The sequence below is a fragment of the Clupea harengus genome, chromosome 19, assembly GCF_900700415.2.
Source record: "Clupea harengus chromosome 19, Ch_v2.0.2, whole genome shotgun sequence".
Lineage (NCBI taxonomy): Eukaryota > Metazoa > Chordata > Actinopteri > Clupeiformes > Clupeidae > Clupea > Clupea harengus.
Window position 1 is genome coordinate 26,712,954 of NC_045170.1, and position 19,886 is coordinate 26,732,839.

General features: G+C 41.2%; 1 protein-coding gene across 2 annotated transcripts; it reads left to right on the forward strand.

Annotated features, from left to right (window-relative positions):
* The first annotated feature begins 139 nt into the window (after positions 1-139).
* mfsd2ab (major facilitator superfamily domain containing 2ab) lies at positions 140-18,448 on the forward strand. Of its 2 annotated transcripts, none has more exons than XM_031586225.2 (14): positions 140-438; positions 2,341-2,466; positions 3,516-3,640; positions 9,589-9,712; positions 9,925-10,003; positions 10,339-10,508; positions 10,829-10,919; positions 12,094-12,212; positions 13,081-13,164; positions 13,657-13,740; positions 13,919-14,031; positions 14,405-14,548; positions 14,943-15,119; positions 17,140-18,448. In XM_031586225.2, the coding sequence occupies exons 1-14, from the start codon at positions 352-354 to the stop codon at positions 17,207-17,209; spliced, it is 1,593 nt and encodes a 530-aa protein (XP_031442085.1). In that variant the 5' UTR covers positions 140-351; the 3' UTR covers positions 17,210-18,448. The 2 variants fall into 2 exon arrangements, with proteins under 2 accessions (XP_031442085.1, XP_012673953.2); XM_012818499.3 differs by having other exon boundaries at positions 141-438; positions 2,338-2,466.
* Positions 18,449-19,886: the final 1,438 nt, after the last annotated feature.

Consider the following 19,886-nt stretch of genomic DNA (forward strand, 5'->3'; position numbering starts at 1 on the left):
TCTAATTATCAAATATATTTGCTTCTTCTTAGCTTACTAACAAGTGTCTGCAGCTAGAGTGGTCTCTGATAACCCACATCAACTAGGCCGACACACCCTTGAAGCGATGCCCCGCCCGATCATGCGAGGAGTGTGACGTGGAAAGGAATGAATGACGGAGGGGGAATGGAGTCTCTATCTTTCAATGACTAGTTGGCTACTACACTACACTTCCGACAGAAACTCAGACAGTTCAGATTATATGTAGGCTGCTACCAATACACAATCAAGTGGTTCTAAATTAGCGGCGACAGATCATTCTTATACCGTTGATCATATTGTTTATTGTTTAAAGTTCCATTGAAGAGTGATATGGCTAGAGGAGAAGGAGTCGAACACTGTAATGCGAGTTTGCTAAACAAATCGATTAACCAGAATGGCAACAAGTTAGCGGGAAAGGTAAGTCATTTTAGGTGAAAATCACATTAACATTAACTTGCTAGCGATTCTGTCTACGTAGGATACTGAACATGGCTAATTTAAATGGGAGTTAGAGTACTTATAGACATTTTTCCTATATAAATCAATGTGGGGGAATAACTTTAAGAGTGTCAACTACATAAAACATTACGTGTATAACATTGTTAAGCTATAACGTAACGTTTCTTAGAAGTATGATAAGTATAAGTAAAATAAGTATTTTGATCGATTTCTTTGTTGGGCTATATTGATATGATGTAGGTTCCTTAGGAATATACTTGACTGTAAAATGACAGGGCAAGTCTTAATAACGTTACTCAACCAAGTTATTACAGTTTGGGAAGAAGTTTTTTGGGGAAATTAATTATACCGTGGGATTTGGGACTTGGGTCCCCGCAGTTTGGGACTGTGGGAGACGTGTCAGTACTACCAACTGTCTGCCTTTGACTGTTTGAATGCTAACACATTTGAGCTTGTAGTCTAAAATGTATACATGTCTGTACTTCATGTGACCAAATACCATACCTTCAAGAAGTCCAACAAGATATTAAAACTGCACTAAGGACAATAAGGAACTACGTAACTGCTACTTTATGAATTTTATCATTTTTAAAATACAGGCACGTTTCATTCAGGGAATATTTGACATAGCCCACCTCTGGCCTGGATGTTTATGTGGCATGTGACTGTACAGTGGGTAGGGGATCCAAAGTGTTCCAGGGTGTGCAGGGTATTTTTGGAGCCTAAGCCAGTACTACCAATGTGCAAGGTGAACATGCAGACGCACCAGGTCCTAGTGTTTCTGCAGGGTAGGGGGAGCAGAAGGTACGCACGCATGCCCTGCGCTCATTGCCCACTCACTCTGAAGGCAGTAGACTGCTGGGGTTTTGAGTATCAGTCCTGTAACTTTTTACTGAAGATTTAACTTCAATCTCAGAGGTCAAACTCATTGTCTTTGTTTTAAGTATAAGGGTATGTATTTGGAGATGTATACACTCCTGTTTCAGTGGTTTGTTTTGACCCTAAATTGCAGCTTTTTTTGTGAGAGTGTTTAACACACACCCTGGCCCAGTACTTAGTGTTGTATCCTCATGGGGCTGGACTCAAACTAACTGACCATGTTTCTTATTCAAAATCTTAGAGCAACAATGCAGGAATGTAGCACTTTTTGAAGTATGGCTTTACAGGGAACTAGTATTGGTAATCCTTTTCAAATTCATATTGATAATATATTATATGGCCATGTGAAGGGGTAGGCTATTTGCTTTCAACAGTAGTGTATTATTGCATTGGCAATAGTTTTTTTTTTCAGAGGCCTTGTTATATACAGAGATTACCAAAATGTCCCACCAACCATGCAATGCACTTAAACATGAATCCTCATTACTGAAATCTGAAGAGCAAAAAGATCCTGTCTGCACTTGCATGTGTGTGGTAGAGGGAGTCATGTTGTGGATTAGCTAAGCACACTTCCCGTTAGGGCATTATAACAGACCAGGTCAGATGACTGACTGAGTGCCTACAGCACTGATATTGCTCCTTAAGTATGGAATATGGATCTGACTTCTGAAAGTAGTCTGACATGGCTCAAACAATGACCAAGTCATTATTTATTGATATGCATATTTTCACATGTATTAGAGTGAATGTTATTTGGGTAATTATTTCACAGATTTTTTTTACCTATTTGTTTCCTCTCTTAATGTGTGTGTGTGTGTGTGTGTGTGTGTGTGTGTGTGTGTGTGTGTGTGTGTGTGTGTGTGTGTGTGTGTGTGTGTGTGTGTGTGTGTGTGTGTGTGTGTACTCTTTCAGAACACTTAAACTGCTTAACAGTGAATGTCAATTCATGTGTGCACTGTTATTCTCCCTGTTTTTCAGCAGCAAGAAGAGCGATGTCGCCTTTCCATTTGCAATAAACTGTGCTATGCGGTTGGAGGAGCCCCCTATCAGATCACAGGCTGCGCTCTTGGCTTCTTTCTGCAGATATACTTGCTGGATGTGGCTCAGGTAGGTTGTCCTGGCCTGCGACCGCTATTCAGATGGACTGTGTGGGGCAAGCTCCATCAGCAGATGGGGGGGGGGGAACTGTAGAGTGTAACATTACATGTGAGACCTGCCCCTTCCCAGCCCGTGTGTGAATGCCTGTAGTGTATGCAGGCACTAATGAGCTTCATTGCTGGGTGAGCTTGCTCCTTTCGCCCCACTCAGCGTGTGGTCACTGGACCAGCCAACTTGCCCAGCTTGGGCACAATGTAGCCACTGTAGCGGAAAATAAAGAGGTTGAAAAGGCTTTTCTGCTATTTACTCTGAGAAAGTGACTGTAGAGTGATAGAGCTTATCAAGAAGATTATTGCTGGGAAAATATGAGGGGGAGGGGGGGCTGTCTGCTGGTGGTAGGATGGTTTAATGGCCTCTGGTGTTTGTCATGTTGCCAGGGGCTTTGAGGCTTCCAGCGGCAGAGCCCACACACAGTTCCCACTGCCCTGAGATGCTCTTTTCACTGCTAATTAAGCTGCAAACCTGTGTGTGTGTGTGTGTGTGTGTGTGTGTGTGTGTGTGTGTGTGTGTGTGTGTGTGTGTGTGTGTGTGTGTGTGTGTGTGTGTGTGTGTGTGTGTGTGTGTGTGTGTGTGTGTGTGTGTGTGTGTGTGTGTGTCACCACCTTACAGTAAAATCAACCACATAGATTCCCACCCAGCCTGTTAGGCTGAACTCGTTGTCTCCCCTGCAGAGCTAAGAACACCCTCTGGGGTGTGTCTGCATAGGGCACTGCATATCAAAATGTGTACTGGATTTCACATATTACAAAATAGTTTGTAGGGACTCATACATTCCAGTGTATCTGGTGTCACACTTCATCTCAAGAAAGACTGACCAGTATTAACATGTTGCACTTTGAGCTGCATTCTTTTGCATGAAAGGTGCTATATAAATAAAGTTGTATTATTATTATTATTAACATGTTGCTGTTTTGCTGCATATAGTGTAGCATCTGAATGTTGTAATGCTAATTATGATTATACCAGCGTACTCTGATGTGGTTACATTCCATTTGTAGCTGGATCCGTTTTATGCCTCCATAATCCTGTTTGTGGGTCGGGCATGGGATGCTATAACAGACCCTACTGTGGGCTTCCTGGTCAGTCGGACTCCCTGGACAAGATTTGGCCGGATGATGCCCTGGTAAGTGTCCCGTCTGATTCCATCTTTAGGATGTGTCTTTTCCTCGAAAGCCCGGGGCTTTTTTTTTCTCCAGTCCAATTATAGGTCGATTATTCTTGTAGTACAGCATGGCTGCCTGCAGACATTTAAGGCTTAGGCTTGAGTGTTCAAGTAATCCCGACCCTTAACTTTTGCCTCCTAGATTCATTGATGCCTCTCTAATTGTCCTACTGTGCTACTGTCTACTCAGCCATGTACTGGTCATTGACGCACACGCACACAAACTGGCCCTCAGGCTCCAAACAGATGAGGGCCAGCTTGGGCTTTGCTTGTGGAACCAGACACTTAGCACACAAGATGCTTCAAATATATATATGCCTGAGCAAAATTCCTTTGGCCGATTCCATGCATGTACAATTTAAAGTACTTTAATTTAACTTTGAATGACTTTAAACCAAATCCAAAAGTAGACTTCAGAAGTGATAGGACTGCAGATACACCATTGTTTGGAAATGCAACAGACCTGAGGTATTGAAACGAGGCGTCTTGAGATCTCTCTCATCAGAGATTGATAATGGAAAGAAAGAAAGAAAGTTGCTGTCTGGAGATAGTCTGTTCTCACGCCTCAGGCTTGGGAGGAAGAAATTGACATTTTGGAAGCATGCAGTGAAGGGGGAGGGGCGGATGCTGATTGGACAGACAGCAGTGGTGTGTTGTGGGCAGGGCCATTGAAATCTTCAACCCTTTCTCAATTCAAGAGAACAGAGAGCATTTTGACGTGGGTTACTAGAGTTCATGTGACTGTGTGTAGGTAGGGTTTCACAGTTGCATTCCAGCTAAGGCAAATGCCAGTTCGGCTGTCCTCATAGTGCGGCCATTTAAAAAAAAAAAAAAAAAATACATTTTAGTGGAGAATCCTTGATGATTGCCTATTGTCAGTATTTAACAGCGGAATATATTTCTTTTTTCAGTAATAAACTGTGAGACAAAAGTACATCAAAATCAATACCCTTTAAATGTATAATTGGATGACAAGCAGAAATCCTTCTCATCATTAATGTGTATGATTGAAATGACATGTGTCCTGCAGTAGCAGTTTATACTCTTAGCTTCTGATTACCGGCGGTGCAGAAAGTTCAGCACTGTCTCCCCCCTGACGGTTCACACCACAGCTTCAGTTATTGGAAGCAGATATTATGTATGAGTGTAAAAACTGTAAAAGATTCCTGAGGAAAGAAAGATATATCCCATTAATCCCATGTAAAAAATGAACAGATGTGCTGTGAGTCTTTTATAATTTAATTATTTTTTGAACATTAGCAAATTACATTTTTGAGTTGGCTTTTGTCCGAACAGTGTAAAAGATAAATATCAGGTCTGCGAGACTAATTTATTCTGTTTAGACTGATTCATTCATAGATTAATAGTTTTTTTTGTTGTATTGGCTTGTTGTTATTTTTAGTGGCTAAGCGTCAGTCATTGTGTAGGTGATGTCTTTGACACGTTACTCTATACATTTTTTTTTTTACTTGAATAACTTTCCATAATATATTGTTTTCCTGATATTACTGTAGAAGAGTAAGCAGTTAATGTATTTACCATGCTAACCACAGTCTTGGAATATCAGAAATGGAATCATTGGACCGAGTCAGGAGTTGAGAATGATTGCAGGAGCATAAATTGTCTCGTGGCGCTTTACAGAGCCCCGGGCCTGAAACCCCCTTAGAGCAAGCACAGTTGTGTCTGCCTGAAAACGGCCTGTTAATCTGGAAGAAACCTTAAGCAGAACCGCAGCACACAGGGGAGAGGCCCATCTGCTTGAGGTTGGCTGGGTAGAGAGTGAAAAGGGGAAGGGGAACAGTAATGGAACAGAGAAATGTAGATGGTGGCAATTCCTTACATTGCAGGAAAATGCTAGCAAAGAGTATGTGGCAGAATAAGTGTATGACAGTGTGGTGGGGGTGAGTAGGTGTAGGCCGAGGGTTTCTACAAGTAGATCGGGTGGAGAGACTGGAGCGACTACAGCAGCATCCCACAATGAAGATAGTCTAGACTAGGAGGGGAGAGTAGAGTTGATCTAGACTGAGTGGGTAGGGTAGAGTAGAGTTTGGCTGCCAATACGTGTACTTGGTGATGATCAACAATGTTTCCACAGCCATCAGCATTTGCGAGCAAAGGTCACGCTATAAGAGGGAGAAAATTTGGTTAGTAAACATCAATTTGACAAACAGAAGAAGAGATAGATTTAAGTAAACAATTAACAGTACGTAATATGGCCACTTTATCAGTATCCGTATTGGCATAATATTAGAGATAAAGGGAGAGGCTGCCTGGCAAGGTGCATGTGAATTTCATTTATGTTTAGTTCTGGTGAGTTATGGTTGGCTTTAGTTCTTTTAGACAGCAAGGATGCATAACGGTGCCAAACTGGCTGGCGACAGCTGCAACATGCATTGCATGCTGTACCCGGGATAAATAAAGGACCTCCTTAACAGTACAACGTGCGCTGTCTGTAGCCCAGTTTTATTGATGTTGGGAATTTGAGATGAGTTATGTTTGGTTCTGTTGGCTGGCTTGGTGCATGGGGAGTTTTAGCCATACAAGTAGGGTGGCAGGATGCAATATCAGTGCACAACTGGCCAACTACAGCTGCAAAACGTGCCATATGTAGGACAACTAATTCCTTCAGGTAAAGAGCTAAGCTGTCTAGGGTTTTGTATGTTAGAAGGAGTACTTTGAAACCAATTCTGCTTTCGACAGGGAGCCAGTGCAGAGAGGCAAGTACAGGTGAGATGTGTACATATTTCTTAGTTCTCGTGAGTGCGTGAGCAGCAGCGTTCTGTATGAGTTGGAGGCTCTCTATTGAGTTGCTGCCACATCCGGACAGGAGAGCATTTTTGTAGTCTAGTCGCGATGTGGATTCGTTTTTCCGCATCTTGGAGGGACATGACTTTTCTGATTTTGGCATTATTGCATAGATCTCACAGATCTCAAAGACAAGTAGGACAAGCATCTTGGTTGGGTATTACACCAAGATTTTGTATTCTAGTGTTGGATGTTAATGAGATGCCATCAATGTGGGTAGATAATGGGTAGATAATGTCATTCTCAATTGTTTAGGGCCTACAAGCATAACCTCAGTTTTATCTGAGTTAAGGAGCAGGAAGATGTAAGTCATCCAAGCGTTTACCAAGATCCAAGCATCTTGTAGGCAGGCTTCTATCTTGGGTGGATGTACAATTTCATTAGGATTCATGGATGGGTAAAGTTGGGTGTCATCAGCATCGCAATGGAAGTTAATGCCATGCTTCCTTATGACAGCACCTAAGGAGAAGAGAAAGGGTTCAAGCCCAGAGCCTTCGGGAAACACCAGAACTTACTGTAGTGGATGACTTATTATGGACAAATTGATGACGATCAGAAAGGTAAGACCTAAACCAGGATAGGTCACAGCTTTTGATGCAACATGATCCAGGTTGTGGGGGTGTTACAGAGGTAGTCATAGTGCACCCTGGAAGGGCTGTAGGGTCATGGAGGGGGAGGAGATGTTTTTTCTCTTATTGTTAAAATTGTATTATTGAAAAATGTCATGAAGTCGTTACTGGTACAGGTTATAGGAAGAGAATGTTTGATTGTATTGTGGTTTTGTGTTGGTCTAGAGATGGTGTTGAAGAGAAACCTTGGGTTGTTTTTATTATTTTTAATCAATGAAGAATAGTAAGCTGATTTTGTATCAGAAAGTGCTCTTTTATAGCTTACAAGACTATCCTTCCACGCCAGGTGGAATACCTCAAGTTCGGTGAAGTACCATTTTTTTTTTTCTAGTCTTATTCTCTTTTTCAGTGGTGCAACAGTGTCAAGGGTTGAGAGAAGTACACTTATGACACCATCTGTTAGTGGTCGATATGAGGTGGGGATATACATACGTCACTTTCAGTGCCAGGAGTAAGAGCTGAGGCAAGTGCGGCTGGTAGTTTTGACCCAAGTCCTGTTGTAAGAATCATGTTGTATATCTTACAAAACTACATGTACCAACTTTAATATTAAACCTCAAAGATACAGGATTTCCGATTTCAGCCATGAGAGGTACTCCTTCCAGTAAATTAAGCTGTTGTGTGAACTGTTGTATATTAACTTGAAACCCGTTGATAAAAAAAAAATGAAGGCAAACTATCGTCAAAGAATCCCCACAACAATGACAGGATGTGATGTAATGAATCCTGCTTTGGAATGGGATGTTTCCTCCCACCCCTTAATGACCGTGTCTTTCTAGTTCGTGATATCTACAGTCACAGGATCTACATTTCATGTGTAGTGTGTTCACTGTGCTGGAACTGAAAAAAGCTGATGTTATGAATTAGGGATGGGCATAATTAATCGACGATCGATTAATTGATCATTAAGAATTTCCTCGATGAAATTAATTTTTCATCGATTAAAACTAATGCATGTTCTGTTGCGTAGTGTGCGTGTAATTTATTTATTTTAGGGCTGTCAAAGTTAACGCGTTATTCTATGAGATTATTGTGGCGGAGATTAATGCAATCAAATATTTGAACGCAGTTAACGCAACTTTGTTTACTTCCGGTGCGCGTTGACCCGTGGCACGAAACCGCCCCTTGTCTGCAGTCAGTTAGATAGAAGAGACCGAGACGGTAGTTGAAGATGGAGAGAGCTGAGGGATTGTTGGGCGGAAAGTTTCTGTTTAAGAGGCAAAATGACAGAACAATCGACAAAACTAAAGTTGTATGTAGCATTTGTCAAGCTGAATGTAGCTATCACAGAAGCAGCTCATCTTTAAGTTATCACCTTAATGCAAAGCACCCGACAGAAAGCAGTCCCAGGTTAGATGGTCGCCAACCCACACTCCACGACTTCTCTAGGAAATTAACTAGACCAGTCCGTGAAAAGGTTACCAACGCTGTAGCAGTTTAGGTTGCGGGTACTGTCGGCCCATCAACATAGTTGAAGACGGTGGGCTGACTGAGGTGATTCGAATTGCTTCAGGGGACAATTCTTACGATTTACCGTCGAGGGGCACCATTGTGTCTCGCATACATTCCTTGGCTGATGGCGAGAGAGCACGAACAAAATACAATTAAACAACAGTGTCTAAAATAATGAATGAAGTGATTACTCGTTCATTTATAAGATTTAGTCTTTGAAAGAAAACAAACTTTTAATCACGATGAATCTAGATGAATGAATTTCAAAATGTGAGATTAATTAGTTAGAGAGAAAAAAAAACGAAGGTCAGTTGTGTTTATGAGCACCGGCTTCTAGCTGTCGGCTCCGCTGCTTAAGAGTACAGCAGCGCATATTTTCAAGTGTAACCATTGAACGGATCCCGTTTAACTGCCACAAGAGTTGTCCATCTTGTAAGTTTAACTGCCACAAGAGTTGTTCATCTTGTAATAAATATCTCAATGAGGAAACACGCTGTGTGTTTTCTATTTTCACTGCATTTTAATATAGCCTATAAATAGTGAATTTTAATATAAAAATATTAATGATTAATCGAAAATCGATCGTTAATTCTCCCGACGATCGATTAAGACAATTTAATCGAATGCCCATCCCTATTATGAATAGATATTTAACACAGAATTAAATTATACTGAATCTGAAAATTCCTTTCATTCCAACCTAGAATTTAGAATGATCCTGTATTTTAAATTCAATTGAATAAGGGAAATTTTTTTTTTAAATATTCAACACCACTGATGATGGTGTACCCCCCCCCCCCCATCACACACATACAGTCCTGAAGCATTTACATTTAGAATTTTTTTTTCTTTGAATTGATTGAAGAGACGGAAAATCGAATTAGTGAATATGCACGGCATATTGATACACCATTGTATCCTCTTTTTAAAAGTCGGTTGTTGTGGCTTCATGACCTTACTGCTTGTCATTGATCCTCATGTCTATCATCTCCTACTTCATGACCCTACTGCTTGTCATTGCAGGATCCTCATGTCTACTCCACTGGCCATCATCTCCTACTTCCTTATCTGGTGTGTGCCTGACCTCGACCAGGGCAAGGTGGTGTGGTACTTGGTGTGGTACTGCCTCTTCCAGACATTGCAGACAGTAAGTCACCCGTCTAGTCATTTTACCATTTCATTTGGCATCACTTTGAATTGGCCTCACTGTGATTTGAATGTGTTTCTCTATACATTCCTATATTTCATATTTTGGCATCTCTTTGTGATTTGTAATGTATTTCTCTATACATTCCTATATTGGCATCACTTTGTGATTTGTAATGTGTTTCTCTATACATTCCTATATTTCTTGTGCAGTGCTTCCATGTGCCGTACTCTTCCCTCACAATGTTCATTAGTCCTGACCAGAAAGAGAGGGACTCGGCCACCGCCTATAGTAAGTGATGATAGCAACACACTAAGTTCACTATACTACACTATAAGTTCCTATAAGTTGCTCACAGGGGGCATACAGTATGAAATGCCATACATTTAAAACTGGGCCACAATTCATAAGCCAATGGTTAATCAGAGGATGTCTTTGTTCAATTCAACTTTATTTCGCCATGTATACAGATACTAGGAATTTTTTTTGGTATTCTCCATGCAGGCTATAGTATCACCAAACTATCTCCTGCACGAGATCTCCACGGCCGCTACACAAGCGTTAGATTGTTAGATTTATGGTAATGCATTCTGTTAATGCTGACCAGTATCTCACCACCCAATCAGGAATGTTCGTCGAGGTCCTGGGTACGGTGATTGGCACAGGCATCCAGGGACAGATCGTGGGCATGGCCAACACCCCCTGCATCAACTCTACTCTGGCTCCACTGGATGCTGATCCAAATGCCACCCATCCTAGCAATCACTCTCCTCTGCCAATCGACCTCACCCACACAGTAAGAGACACCAAGAAGTACCGTCATGTTACTGACCATAGCTCTGGAATTCATTTTTTCTTTAACATTACCCAGAGTTGATGTTCTGATATTCTTTCCTGGTTTTAGTCAGTGTAAAATATTGTACTTGTCCAAAAGTAATGGAAAAATAAGGATCAAGTGAGCTAGGTGCTTGGACACTTTTGCCGCTGTGCCTCTAAAACTTTGAACCGTTTTACCATGACTGAAAGATCAAATTGTTACTATGAATGTAGTGAAATGTGACCAGACATTGTGTGTGTTTGCTTTTCTGGATGATTTAAATGTTGCCTGTCCAACAGAGGAAAGCCTACATGATTTCATCGGGGGTCATCTGTGCAATCTATGTCCTGTGTGCTGTGGTTCTGTTCTTCGGTGTCAGGGAACGCAAAGGTGAGCATGGACAATTGAATGGCCAAATAAGAGGTGTATCCATTACGTTATAATGAAAGAGTGTATGTGTGTGTGTAACAGTGCATGTCTTCAATGACCCAATGATCCTATTTACTGTTTGGTGGTGTTCAGGACTTGTACTGGTCAGCCTTGATCCACTTGTAAGGCACAAGAAGAGTCGCCAATTTTCTTAATATAAAGTTAGTTGTATTAGAAATAAAAGCCGAGCTGAATGAATGCCCTGCCACTGACGCGTCAACTTAAAACCCTCTGCAGAAGACTGAGGGGCCTAAAGGTTTTGTAATTGTACAAAAAAAGCTCCCTGAGGACCCATAGATTTCAGATTATGTGTCCAAAGCTCCTTACATCAGTCTTCTACCTACCAGTTTCTCTGTTCTTTGACCGATGCAAGTATTTTTCTTCTCGTCTGGAGCCATCTCCCTCTCACAACCCTGCTCCCTTCAGTCCTCGGCACACAGTTCAAATGGTGACTCTTCAAGAACCTCCTCTTGATTTCATTCAGCTGTGCTTTAATTTCTAGTGCCCTTAACTGTTTCTACTTAAACTGAAGACTCTTGAAGTTGAAATGAATCGAGGTCTACCTCGTCCTGAACACCACCACACAACCAGTTAACAGGATGCCATTGAAGACATGTACGGTTACATGCACTTTTATCATGGATATACAGTATACTGGCTTATAGTTCCCATTATTTAGTTAACAACTTTCCAGTACTTAACAAGAATAAAAATGAAAAAGCTGTGAAAACCTGGGGTGTGCAAACACGTTTGATTGGAGTTCTACCTTAGTTATTGGTACATGTCATACATATCATAGCTGGCTTTAATGAAGTTTATTACATAACCCATGGTGTGTCCCGGTTGCCGACAAATCCAGATGAAGAGTCTTGCTGGATATATTTCTTTTTTTTATTATTTATGGGAGATGCTGGTACTTTAACTTGTTAACATTTTTTTAAGCATTGTGACTTGCCTCTTAAAATCCAATTGATCAGCCTGAGGGCCTCTTAGCTGTTAGCATTTCAGATGTTTGTGTTGTATTTGATCAACGATAGTCTGACCAGTGTTTTAGTGGTAATGCAGCCCCATAGTCTGTTGTGTTATTTGTGTTGATCTGTTTGGGTCATGACCTCTTCCTGTCCTACCCCCTCAGACCTGGGCAGAACCAAGAGTGAACCCATCTCATTCTGGCAGGGGATTCGCCTGGTCATGGGACATGGACCTTACAACAAACTAGTCATGGGCTTCCTCTTCACTTCTCTGGCGTTCATGGTGAGCACTGAGTATACTTAACGCACGCAGTATGGTTAAAACTGAGTATCACTGAGTATTCTTAACGCACGCAGTATGGTTAAGACTGAGTATCACTGAGTATACTTAACACACGCAGTATGGTTAAGACTGAGTATCCCCCGGCCCCCAATCACTTGAGTATACTTAACACGCGCTGTATGGTTAAGACTGAGTATCCCCCGGCCCCCAATCACTTGAGTATACTTAACACGCGCTGTATGGTTAAGACTGAGTATCCCCCGCCCCCCATCACTTGAGTATACTTAACACACGCAGTATGGTTGAGACTGAGTATCACTGAGTATACTTAACACACGCAGTATGGTTAAGACTGAGTATCCCCCGGCCCCCAATCACTTGAGTATACTTAACACGCGCTGTATGGTTAAGACTGAGTATCCCCCGCCCCCCATCACTTGAGTATACTTAACACACGCAGTATGGTTGAGACTGAGTATCACTGAGTATACTTAACACACGCAGTATGGTTAAGACTGAGTATCACTGAGTATACTTAACACACGCAGTATGGTTAAGACTGAGTATCACTGAGTATACTTAACGCACGCAGTATGGTTAAGACTGAGTATCCCCCGCCCCCCAATCACTTGAGTATACTTAACACACGCAGTATGGTTAAGAATGAGTACCCCCCGCCCCCCAATCACTTGAGTATACTTAACACACGCAGTATGGTTAAGAATGAGTATCCCCCGCCCCCCAATCACTTGATGGTTGTCTTGTCACTTCAATCACTCCTCTTCTTCTGTTGGTGTTGTGGAAGCATTGGCAAATGTCAGGTTTGGATATACTCTCATTGTGTCTCTGTGTATGTATGTTTCCACAGCTCCTGGAAGGGAACTTTGCGCTGTTTTGCTGCTACACACTTGGCTTCAGGAATGACTTCCAGAACATTCTGCTGGTCATCATGGTAAGGGAGCACTGGGAGAGGAGGAGCATAATATGAATTTCCACAAGACAATGGGAGTGTGATTGCGCAGACGCAGCAGTCGGCCGTTGCATAATGTAACCTATGCTAGACGTGGACGCTAACATTCAACCTAGTAAAGAAAAGTTTGACTCTGCTACCACCTGTTGGATGAGCAATACATATCATCTAACAAGACACAGGACAGCGGTTCTCTATGCAGTAAAAGTCAGCCTAGTTGTGTGAGCCTTGTGAATGAAATGGCCATTACATTACATATGATTCTCCAGTATAAGCTTATCTCTGTTACCTTGAAAGTCAGTCTTGCAACAGGTCTGCTCAGGCCAGACCAACAGATGCGTTGTTGGATTTCCTTTAGCTTTAGAATATTGATTAGACTGGAATGTTCCAGATCATTAAATGTAACATCAGATTTGTGAGCTACAGTTTGACGGTGTAATTAAATAAATTCATTTTTTGTCTTTTCTGTCACAGCTCGCTGCATCCCTCACTATCCCCTTCTGGCAGTGGTTCCTGATGCGCTTCGGCAAGAAAACAGCCGTGTTCTGTGGGATCTCGGTGAGAACTTGCACAACCCCCTCCATTGAATGAAAAAAAAAAAACTGTGTGTTACGACCTATCTATAGCAGGGGACACACAAAGATACTGTTAATTACAGAAGAAACACTAAGACACGTGCCAATGATTTGTTTGGGTGTATAGTTTTGCAATGCCAATGATTTGTTTGGGTTTATAGTTTGCAATGCCATTCCTGGCGATGGTGGTCCTCGTGAAGAGCAACCTTGTCATGACCTACATCGTGTCATTTATCGCTGGTGTCAGTGTGGGAGCTGCCTTCCTGTTGCCATGGTAATTGACCTACTTGATATCACTAAATACTTCTGTTATGATCGTGTTTGTCTGTGACATTTGCGTACACATGGGATTGATGAAAGGTATAGGAGGCTGTATACTGCATGACTTTAGTAAAGCTGTTTAGCATTGAGACCTTTGCCTGGGAACATGTATAGCTCTGTATATGGATGATTATTTATGTCTGTTTGCACTGAAGAGACTGTCTCAGTGTCAGCTTTCAGTCAATTCAAGTTCAATTGTGTGACTTTGTATTGTGTAACATTTGACATTCATCGTGTGCCAGTGCCCCTTGTGTCTATGTTGGTGTTGAGGTTTGATAACTGTGTCATTTTGATGCGTGATGAAAATGTGTGCTACGCTCTTACAGGTCTATGCTACCTGATGTTGTTGATGACTTCAAGGTGATGAACCCCAACTTGCAAGGCCACGAGGCCATCTTCTACTCTTTTTATGTGTTCTTTACCAAGTTCTCCTCTGGCGTGTCACTGGGCATATCAACCCTGAGCCTTGAGTAAGTTGCACACATGCGCAGTCACACCACCACACACACGTATACTCCCCTTCACAGATACAAAACCTAAGGTCATATCCACTTTCAAGTCCTCTGCTCTTTCTCAAGTCAACTGTGGCTTTGATGTGGGATTTGGACATACTTGGCCATTATTCAGTTGTGACGGTAGTGTATATAGAAGTAATGACTGGTCTTCCCAGCAACCTGACTTTGATATTTAATCAGATTACTCCCAATCAGCGAGTAAAACACAGGACTTCAGACAGGCAAGGCTGGTTGGGTTTCAGGTCACAGACAGCTCACTGTATTTGCTCTGACCAGTCATGTGAGTGGCTTAATCTCCTGCTGCCCTGATCATTTTATGAATTCATATTTTTTCCCTCTGTATGGTTAGTTTTGCAGGGTACATCCCAAACGGTTGCACACAGCCAGAGGCGGTAAACTTAACACTGAAAATCCTGGTATCAGCTGCCCCCATTGCACTCATCATCATCGGCCTTGTGATCTTCGTCTTCTACCCTATCAATGAGGAGACCCGGCAAAGAAACCGCAAGATGCTACAACACCAGCGGTAAGGCCCTTGCCTGCTCCAGCCAAATAGCAAAAGGTCATCCTGTACACGTACTGTGGACACATGCTGTGTAGGTGGCTGCAATAGCTGAAAGTAGTGGCAAGAGCAAAGTCCAATCATTGGTGTCATTCCCATAGGTTTAGCTCTTTCCATCCCAAAATCTCTTTGAAAATGTTTTTCTTAAAAGATTGCCTTTAAACAAATTTCTGATTTCCTGTCTCAAACTAATTTCCTGCATCCTAAGCGGGTTTGGTTTTAAGAGTGATCATTCTACCCAAACTACTGTTTTGCCTGTGACTGAGCAGAGGCTCTTGCGACTCCCAAAGCTTCAGTCATCAGTTTTTATTTGACTAGACTTGTCAGCGGACTTTAACACAGTGAGCCATGAAATCATCCGATCTCAGTTGATTTCAATTACACCTCAATATTCAGTGTTACTTGGCAGGGAGTCTAAAACCTGCCTCTGGGATCGGTACTAAGAACCCTCCTTTGTTCTATTTACACCACCTCCTCCTATGTTCTATTTACACCACCTCCCTCCTTTGTTCTATTTACACCCCCTCCTTTGTTCTATTTACACCCCCTCCTTTGTTCTATTGTTCTATTTACACCCCCTCCTTTGTCCTCCTATGTTCTATTTACACCCGCTATGTTCTATTTACACCCCCTCCTATGTTCTATTTACACCCCCTCCTGTGTTCTATTTACACCACGTCCTTTGTTCTATTTACACCACGTCCTTTGTTCTATTTACACCACGTCCTTTGTTCTATTTACACCCCCTCCTCCTTTGTTCTATTTACACCCCCCCTCCTGTGTTCTATTTACACCCCCTCCTTTGTTCTATTTACACCACGTCCTTTGTTCTATTTACACCACGTCCTTTGTTCTATTTACACCACGTCCTTTGTTCTATTTACACCCCCTCCTATGTTCTATTTACACCCGCTATGTTCTATTTACACCCCCTCCTATGTTCTATTTACACCCGCTATGTTCTATTTACACCACCTCTTATGTTCTATTTACACCACGTCCTTTGTTCTATTTACACCCCCTCCTCTGTTCTATTTACACCACGTCCTTTGTTCTATTTACACCACGTCCTATGTTCTATTTACCTCACCTCCTTGGGAGAATGTTTGCATGCAAGTGATATTTCAGTTTGTTCACCTTCAGCTAAATCATTTAAAAACTGAGCTCCTGGTATTCTCAGTCAATCAAGCTGTCCCACAAAATATTAACATTCAACTTGGTTTGTTATCATTGACCCCAACTAAAGCTGCAAAAAATCTGGGTGTAATGATGACCAAATTCATATCTCTGAGCATGAGGCTTCCGCCTCGGTCTTGTCAGTTCACCCTCTATAATATTTGGAAGAACAGATCTTATCTCACACAATATGCTAAAAAAAACCTTGTGTAGGTCCCGTTATTTCTAACCAAGACCATTGCAATGTGATTTTCCAGAATGTGGCAGCATGGTTGGTCTTTGATCAGCCTAGATAACAGCACGATAACGTCACTGATCGGGGCGTAACACTGAGAAGTAATGTTAGCTAGCTAGCAACACACTAATCGCAAACTATCAGACACACCAAACAAACAATTCAAATGTACAAAAACATGACGGACTTACTTTTCCGCTGTCAAAACACTGTTTCTTGAAAGTCTCTTCTTTGAAATTTGTTTTTGACTTTGACAATAAAAACCCATTTTGGGTCACAATCCTAAGTTGAAGAAAGGTAGCTGTATAGCTTATGGTTTAGGAAAGGCAGCTTATATTATGTATAATGCTTTAATTTGTTGCTGTTGTTATTACTCTTATTTTATCAAATGTCGCTCAAATGGACAATAGCATCTGCTAAAAACTAGATAATCTATATGGCCATACCAACTCAAGCAAACATTGACAGTATTCCAGCTGTAGGACTGAGATTCACATGTAGGCCACTGGCTGATTGGTCATGCCCATCTATTTGTGCTGTTTTAACAGTTCCGTTTGTGTGCTGTTTCCTTAGGGAGAACGAAACGGACTCTGAATCCGAATCCACAGAGTCGGGCGCTTCTGATGTGTGTGGACAACTGTAAGCCCATCCCACTGTCTCCAGAGCAACGGAGGAGGAGATGGTTGACCCACGCCAGGATCAGCTGCTGGGACTCGTGAGGATCTGACTGCTAAGACAGTGATTTGCATGGTCTCCAGCGTCTCAGTGCCTGGACTTAACGGAGCACTATGGTTGGCCATGAGACGAGACTTGACTGTGCCTTCTCCATCAGACCACAAATGTAGAATTACTGATATTTCAAAGTACCAACTACTCTCATTTCCTTTGTTGCACAAAACCTTACAATGTGATGCTGCCTTGCACCTGTTTTGGTTGGCATTGCCAATAGACCTGCTGCTTTCGTAACTGGGATTGAGCGAATCCATGCGATTGGTACAAGAGCGTGCTGAATACTTGAACGAACATACTTTCTTTACATATACCACATGTTCAAGCTCTCTTACCAAAGTCAGAATCATTGCCAGGGATAGACTGCTGAAAATGCTCTTCACAGCTTTTATTCTCAAAGGACTGTCCACATCCATCAAACACTAAAGGGTGTACATTAGATTGTCTCTGAGATACAACACTGTAAAGTACAGTGTTTAACGATCATATTTAAATATTTATTAATTCTGTTGTAAATATGTTGAGAGTTTTGATTTTTTTTTTTTTTTTTTGCTCTTGTAAATGATATCATTTTGTTACAGTACTCTTATTAAAGAAATTATGTTATTGATTCATGCAAACCTGTAAAAGATGTTTCTTGGCTAAAGGCAAACCTTCAGCATGAGTTTGATTTTAATGTTATTGTTTCACCAATTCTTCCTCCCTAAACGTCACTGCCCAGAAGTGCTGATAAAAGGGACCGTTTCAGTGTCATGGTGTGCTGTGGATTACTTGTCAATATATCTGTAAATCAAGGTGTAAAATCAGGTGTTATATGGCCAACTTTCATGAGATTGCCAATGTCAGCCTAAAATGAAGACAAAATATACAGAGGTCCGTTCATATGGGTATTGCTCAGAAATTTCACCTTTTTTTTTGTAAATTATTGTTTATCATACATTCTAATGTTGGACTTGTTTTAACCAAATGCTCTTTGAATTGATACTATACCCACATTTCATGCAGTGGGTGAGTTCTCCATCTGTAGGATTGAGAGAAGCCATTACTGTGAATATGTACATGTTGAGAAGTGCTGTTCTGTTCATTTTGTTAACCTTGGAAGTGGATGTACTGTAATATTACATATTGTAAATAAAACATTTTTTATAGAAAATAATGTTGTGGAATTGAATAACACCCCATTAGTGTACATTAAACACAGTTGACAAAGACTGCATTGAACCTATATGCATTTGATGAAAGATATACCAGTGCTTCCAAAGAAGCTAAATAGCCAAAGGATTACATGGTTTGATTTAACTTCTCGTTTGCATGTGCAAGCATTCAGTGTAATAGTTCATCCTAATCTTGTCGTGACTATATTTCCGATCTGAAGACGATAACAGTTTGGATTCCTTCACCCGCCTACTTGCAATTTACTGTAATGTACTTTCTTTAGTCCAGTCAGGGCAAAACAACACTCAACGGTGAATGGCTCATTTTTCTTTTTTTTAAAGTGTGGACATGAACCTAGTTTGGCTTCCCCTCGGCAGCATTCATGTACCTGTAAGCCTACTGTAAAGCAAGAAGCCCACAATTTCACATCAAAAAAGCTTTTTGTCACTAGAGTCATGGTAAAGATATAATGTGCATAATCAAAATTGATATATAATGACGTGAAATATTTCACATGTGTATTGTTATAGAGATTTTCACATCAAGTAATTTAAATCTGAGGAAGCCTGGCTTCAGATAGACGCAACCACTGATAGTAGATTGACTGTCTCACTGATCTATATCCTCAGACTACAAAAGCAAGTACATAATGTTAAAAGCACTCAAGCACTGTAATAAGTACATAAGATTAAAAGATGAACCAGAGGAGAGACAGACATAACCAGATATAATATCCAGGGACAGACACTGCAGCAGTGACAGTTCACTATTGACAACTAACTGACACTTACAGAATGTTCAAGTCACCAAAATTCCACCCGTCATTTCAATTCGAAATTATTTGTTTATCTAAAATAAATAAATCATTATTTTATTATACTTTTCCCTTACACCCAAAGATATTAAAAGGAATGAAATGTATTGCAGTGTCACTATGGTATTGAACACCTCAATATTTGAACCCTTGGTGCGACAAGGGTTAGGTTCAGGTGAAACGTTTTGTAACACATCTAATTTAGCTGTTATATATTACACTGAGGGCACATTACTATAGGAACTTAATTGTTGGTCTACATTCAAGCATTGACATGGAATATCGGGGCGCTATGGAGTCTTAGTGCCGTTGCATGCACTGATGTGTGTATCTAGTTCCATGGGTATTCACCCATGGGAACCACCACTTGAATGGCTCTGAAAGTCTTGAAGAAAAAATAATAATAATAGTATTAATAATATTAATAATACATATAGCCACAAGCGACGATCACCGGGGTCCTTGTGTGAAATGCCCCAAGTGGCAAAGGTTTGAAGGATTTGACAGCTTCAATAGGTGAAAGAGGACATTGGCACTTCAGGAAATGTAAGCAAATTGTGCCAAGTAAAAGCACTTCAAATTTCACACATTTCCAGATGTCATGTCACAAGTAAAACTCCAG

Bases quoted from the DNA above. Each gene is read 5' to 3' on its own strand.
- mfsd2ab (XM_012818499.3), top strand. From the start codon at position 352: ATGGCTAGAGGAGAAGGAGTCGAACACTGTAATGCGAGTTTGCTAAAC. The intron at 439-2,337 runs GTAAGTCATTTT...CCTGTTTTTCAG, and splicing joins GCAACAAGTTAGCGGGAAAG to CAGCAAGAAGAGCGATGTCG. The intron at 10,920-12,093 runs GTGAGCATGGAC...CTACCCCCTCAG, and splicing joins CGGTGTCAGGGAACGCAAAG to ACCTGGGCAGAACCAAGAGT.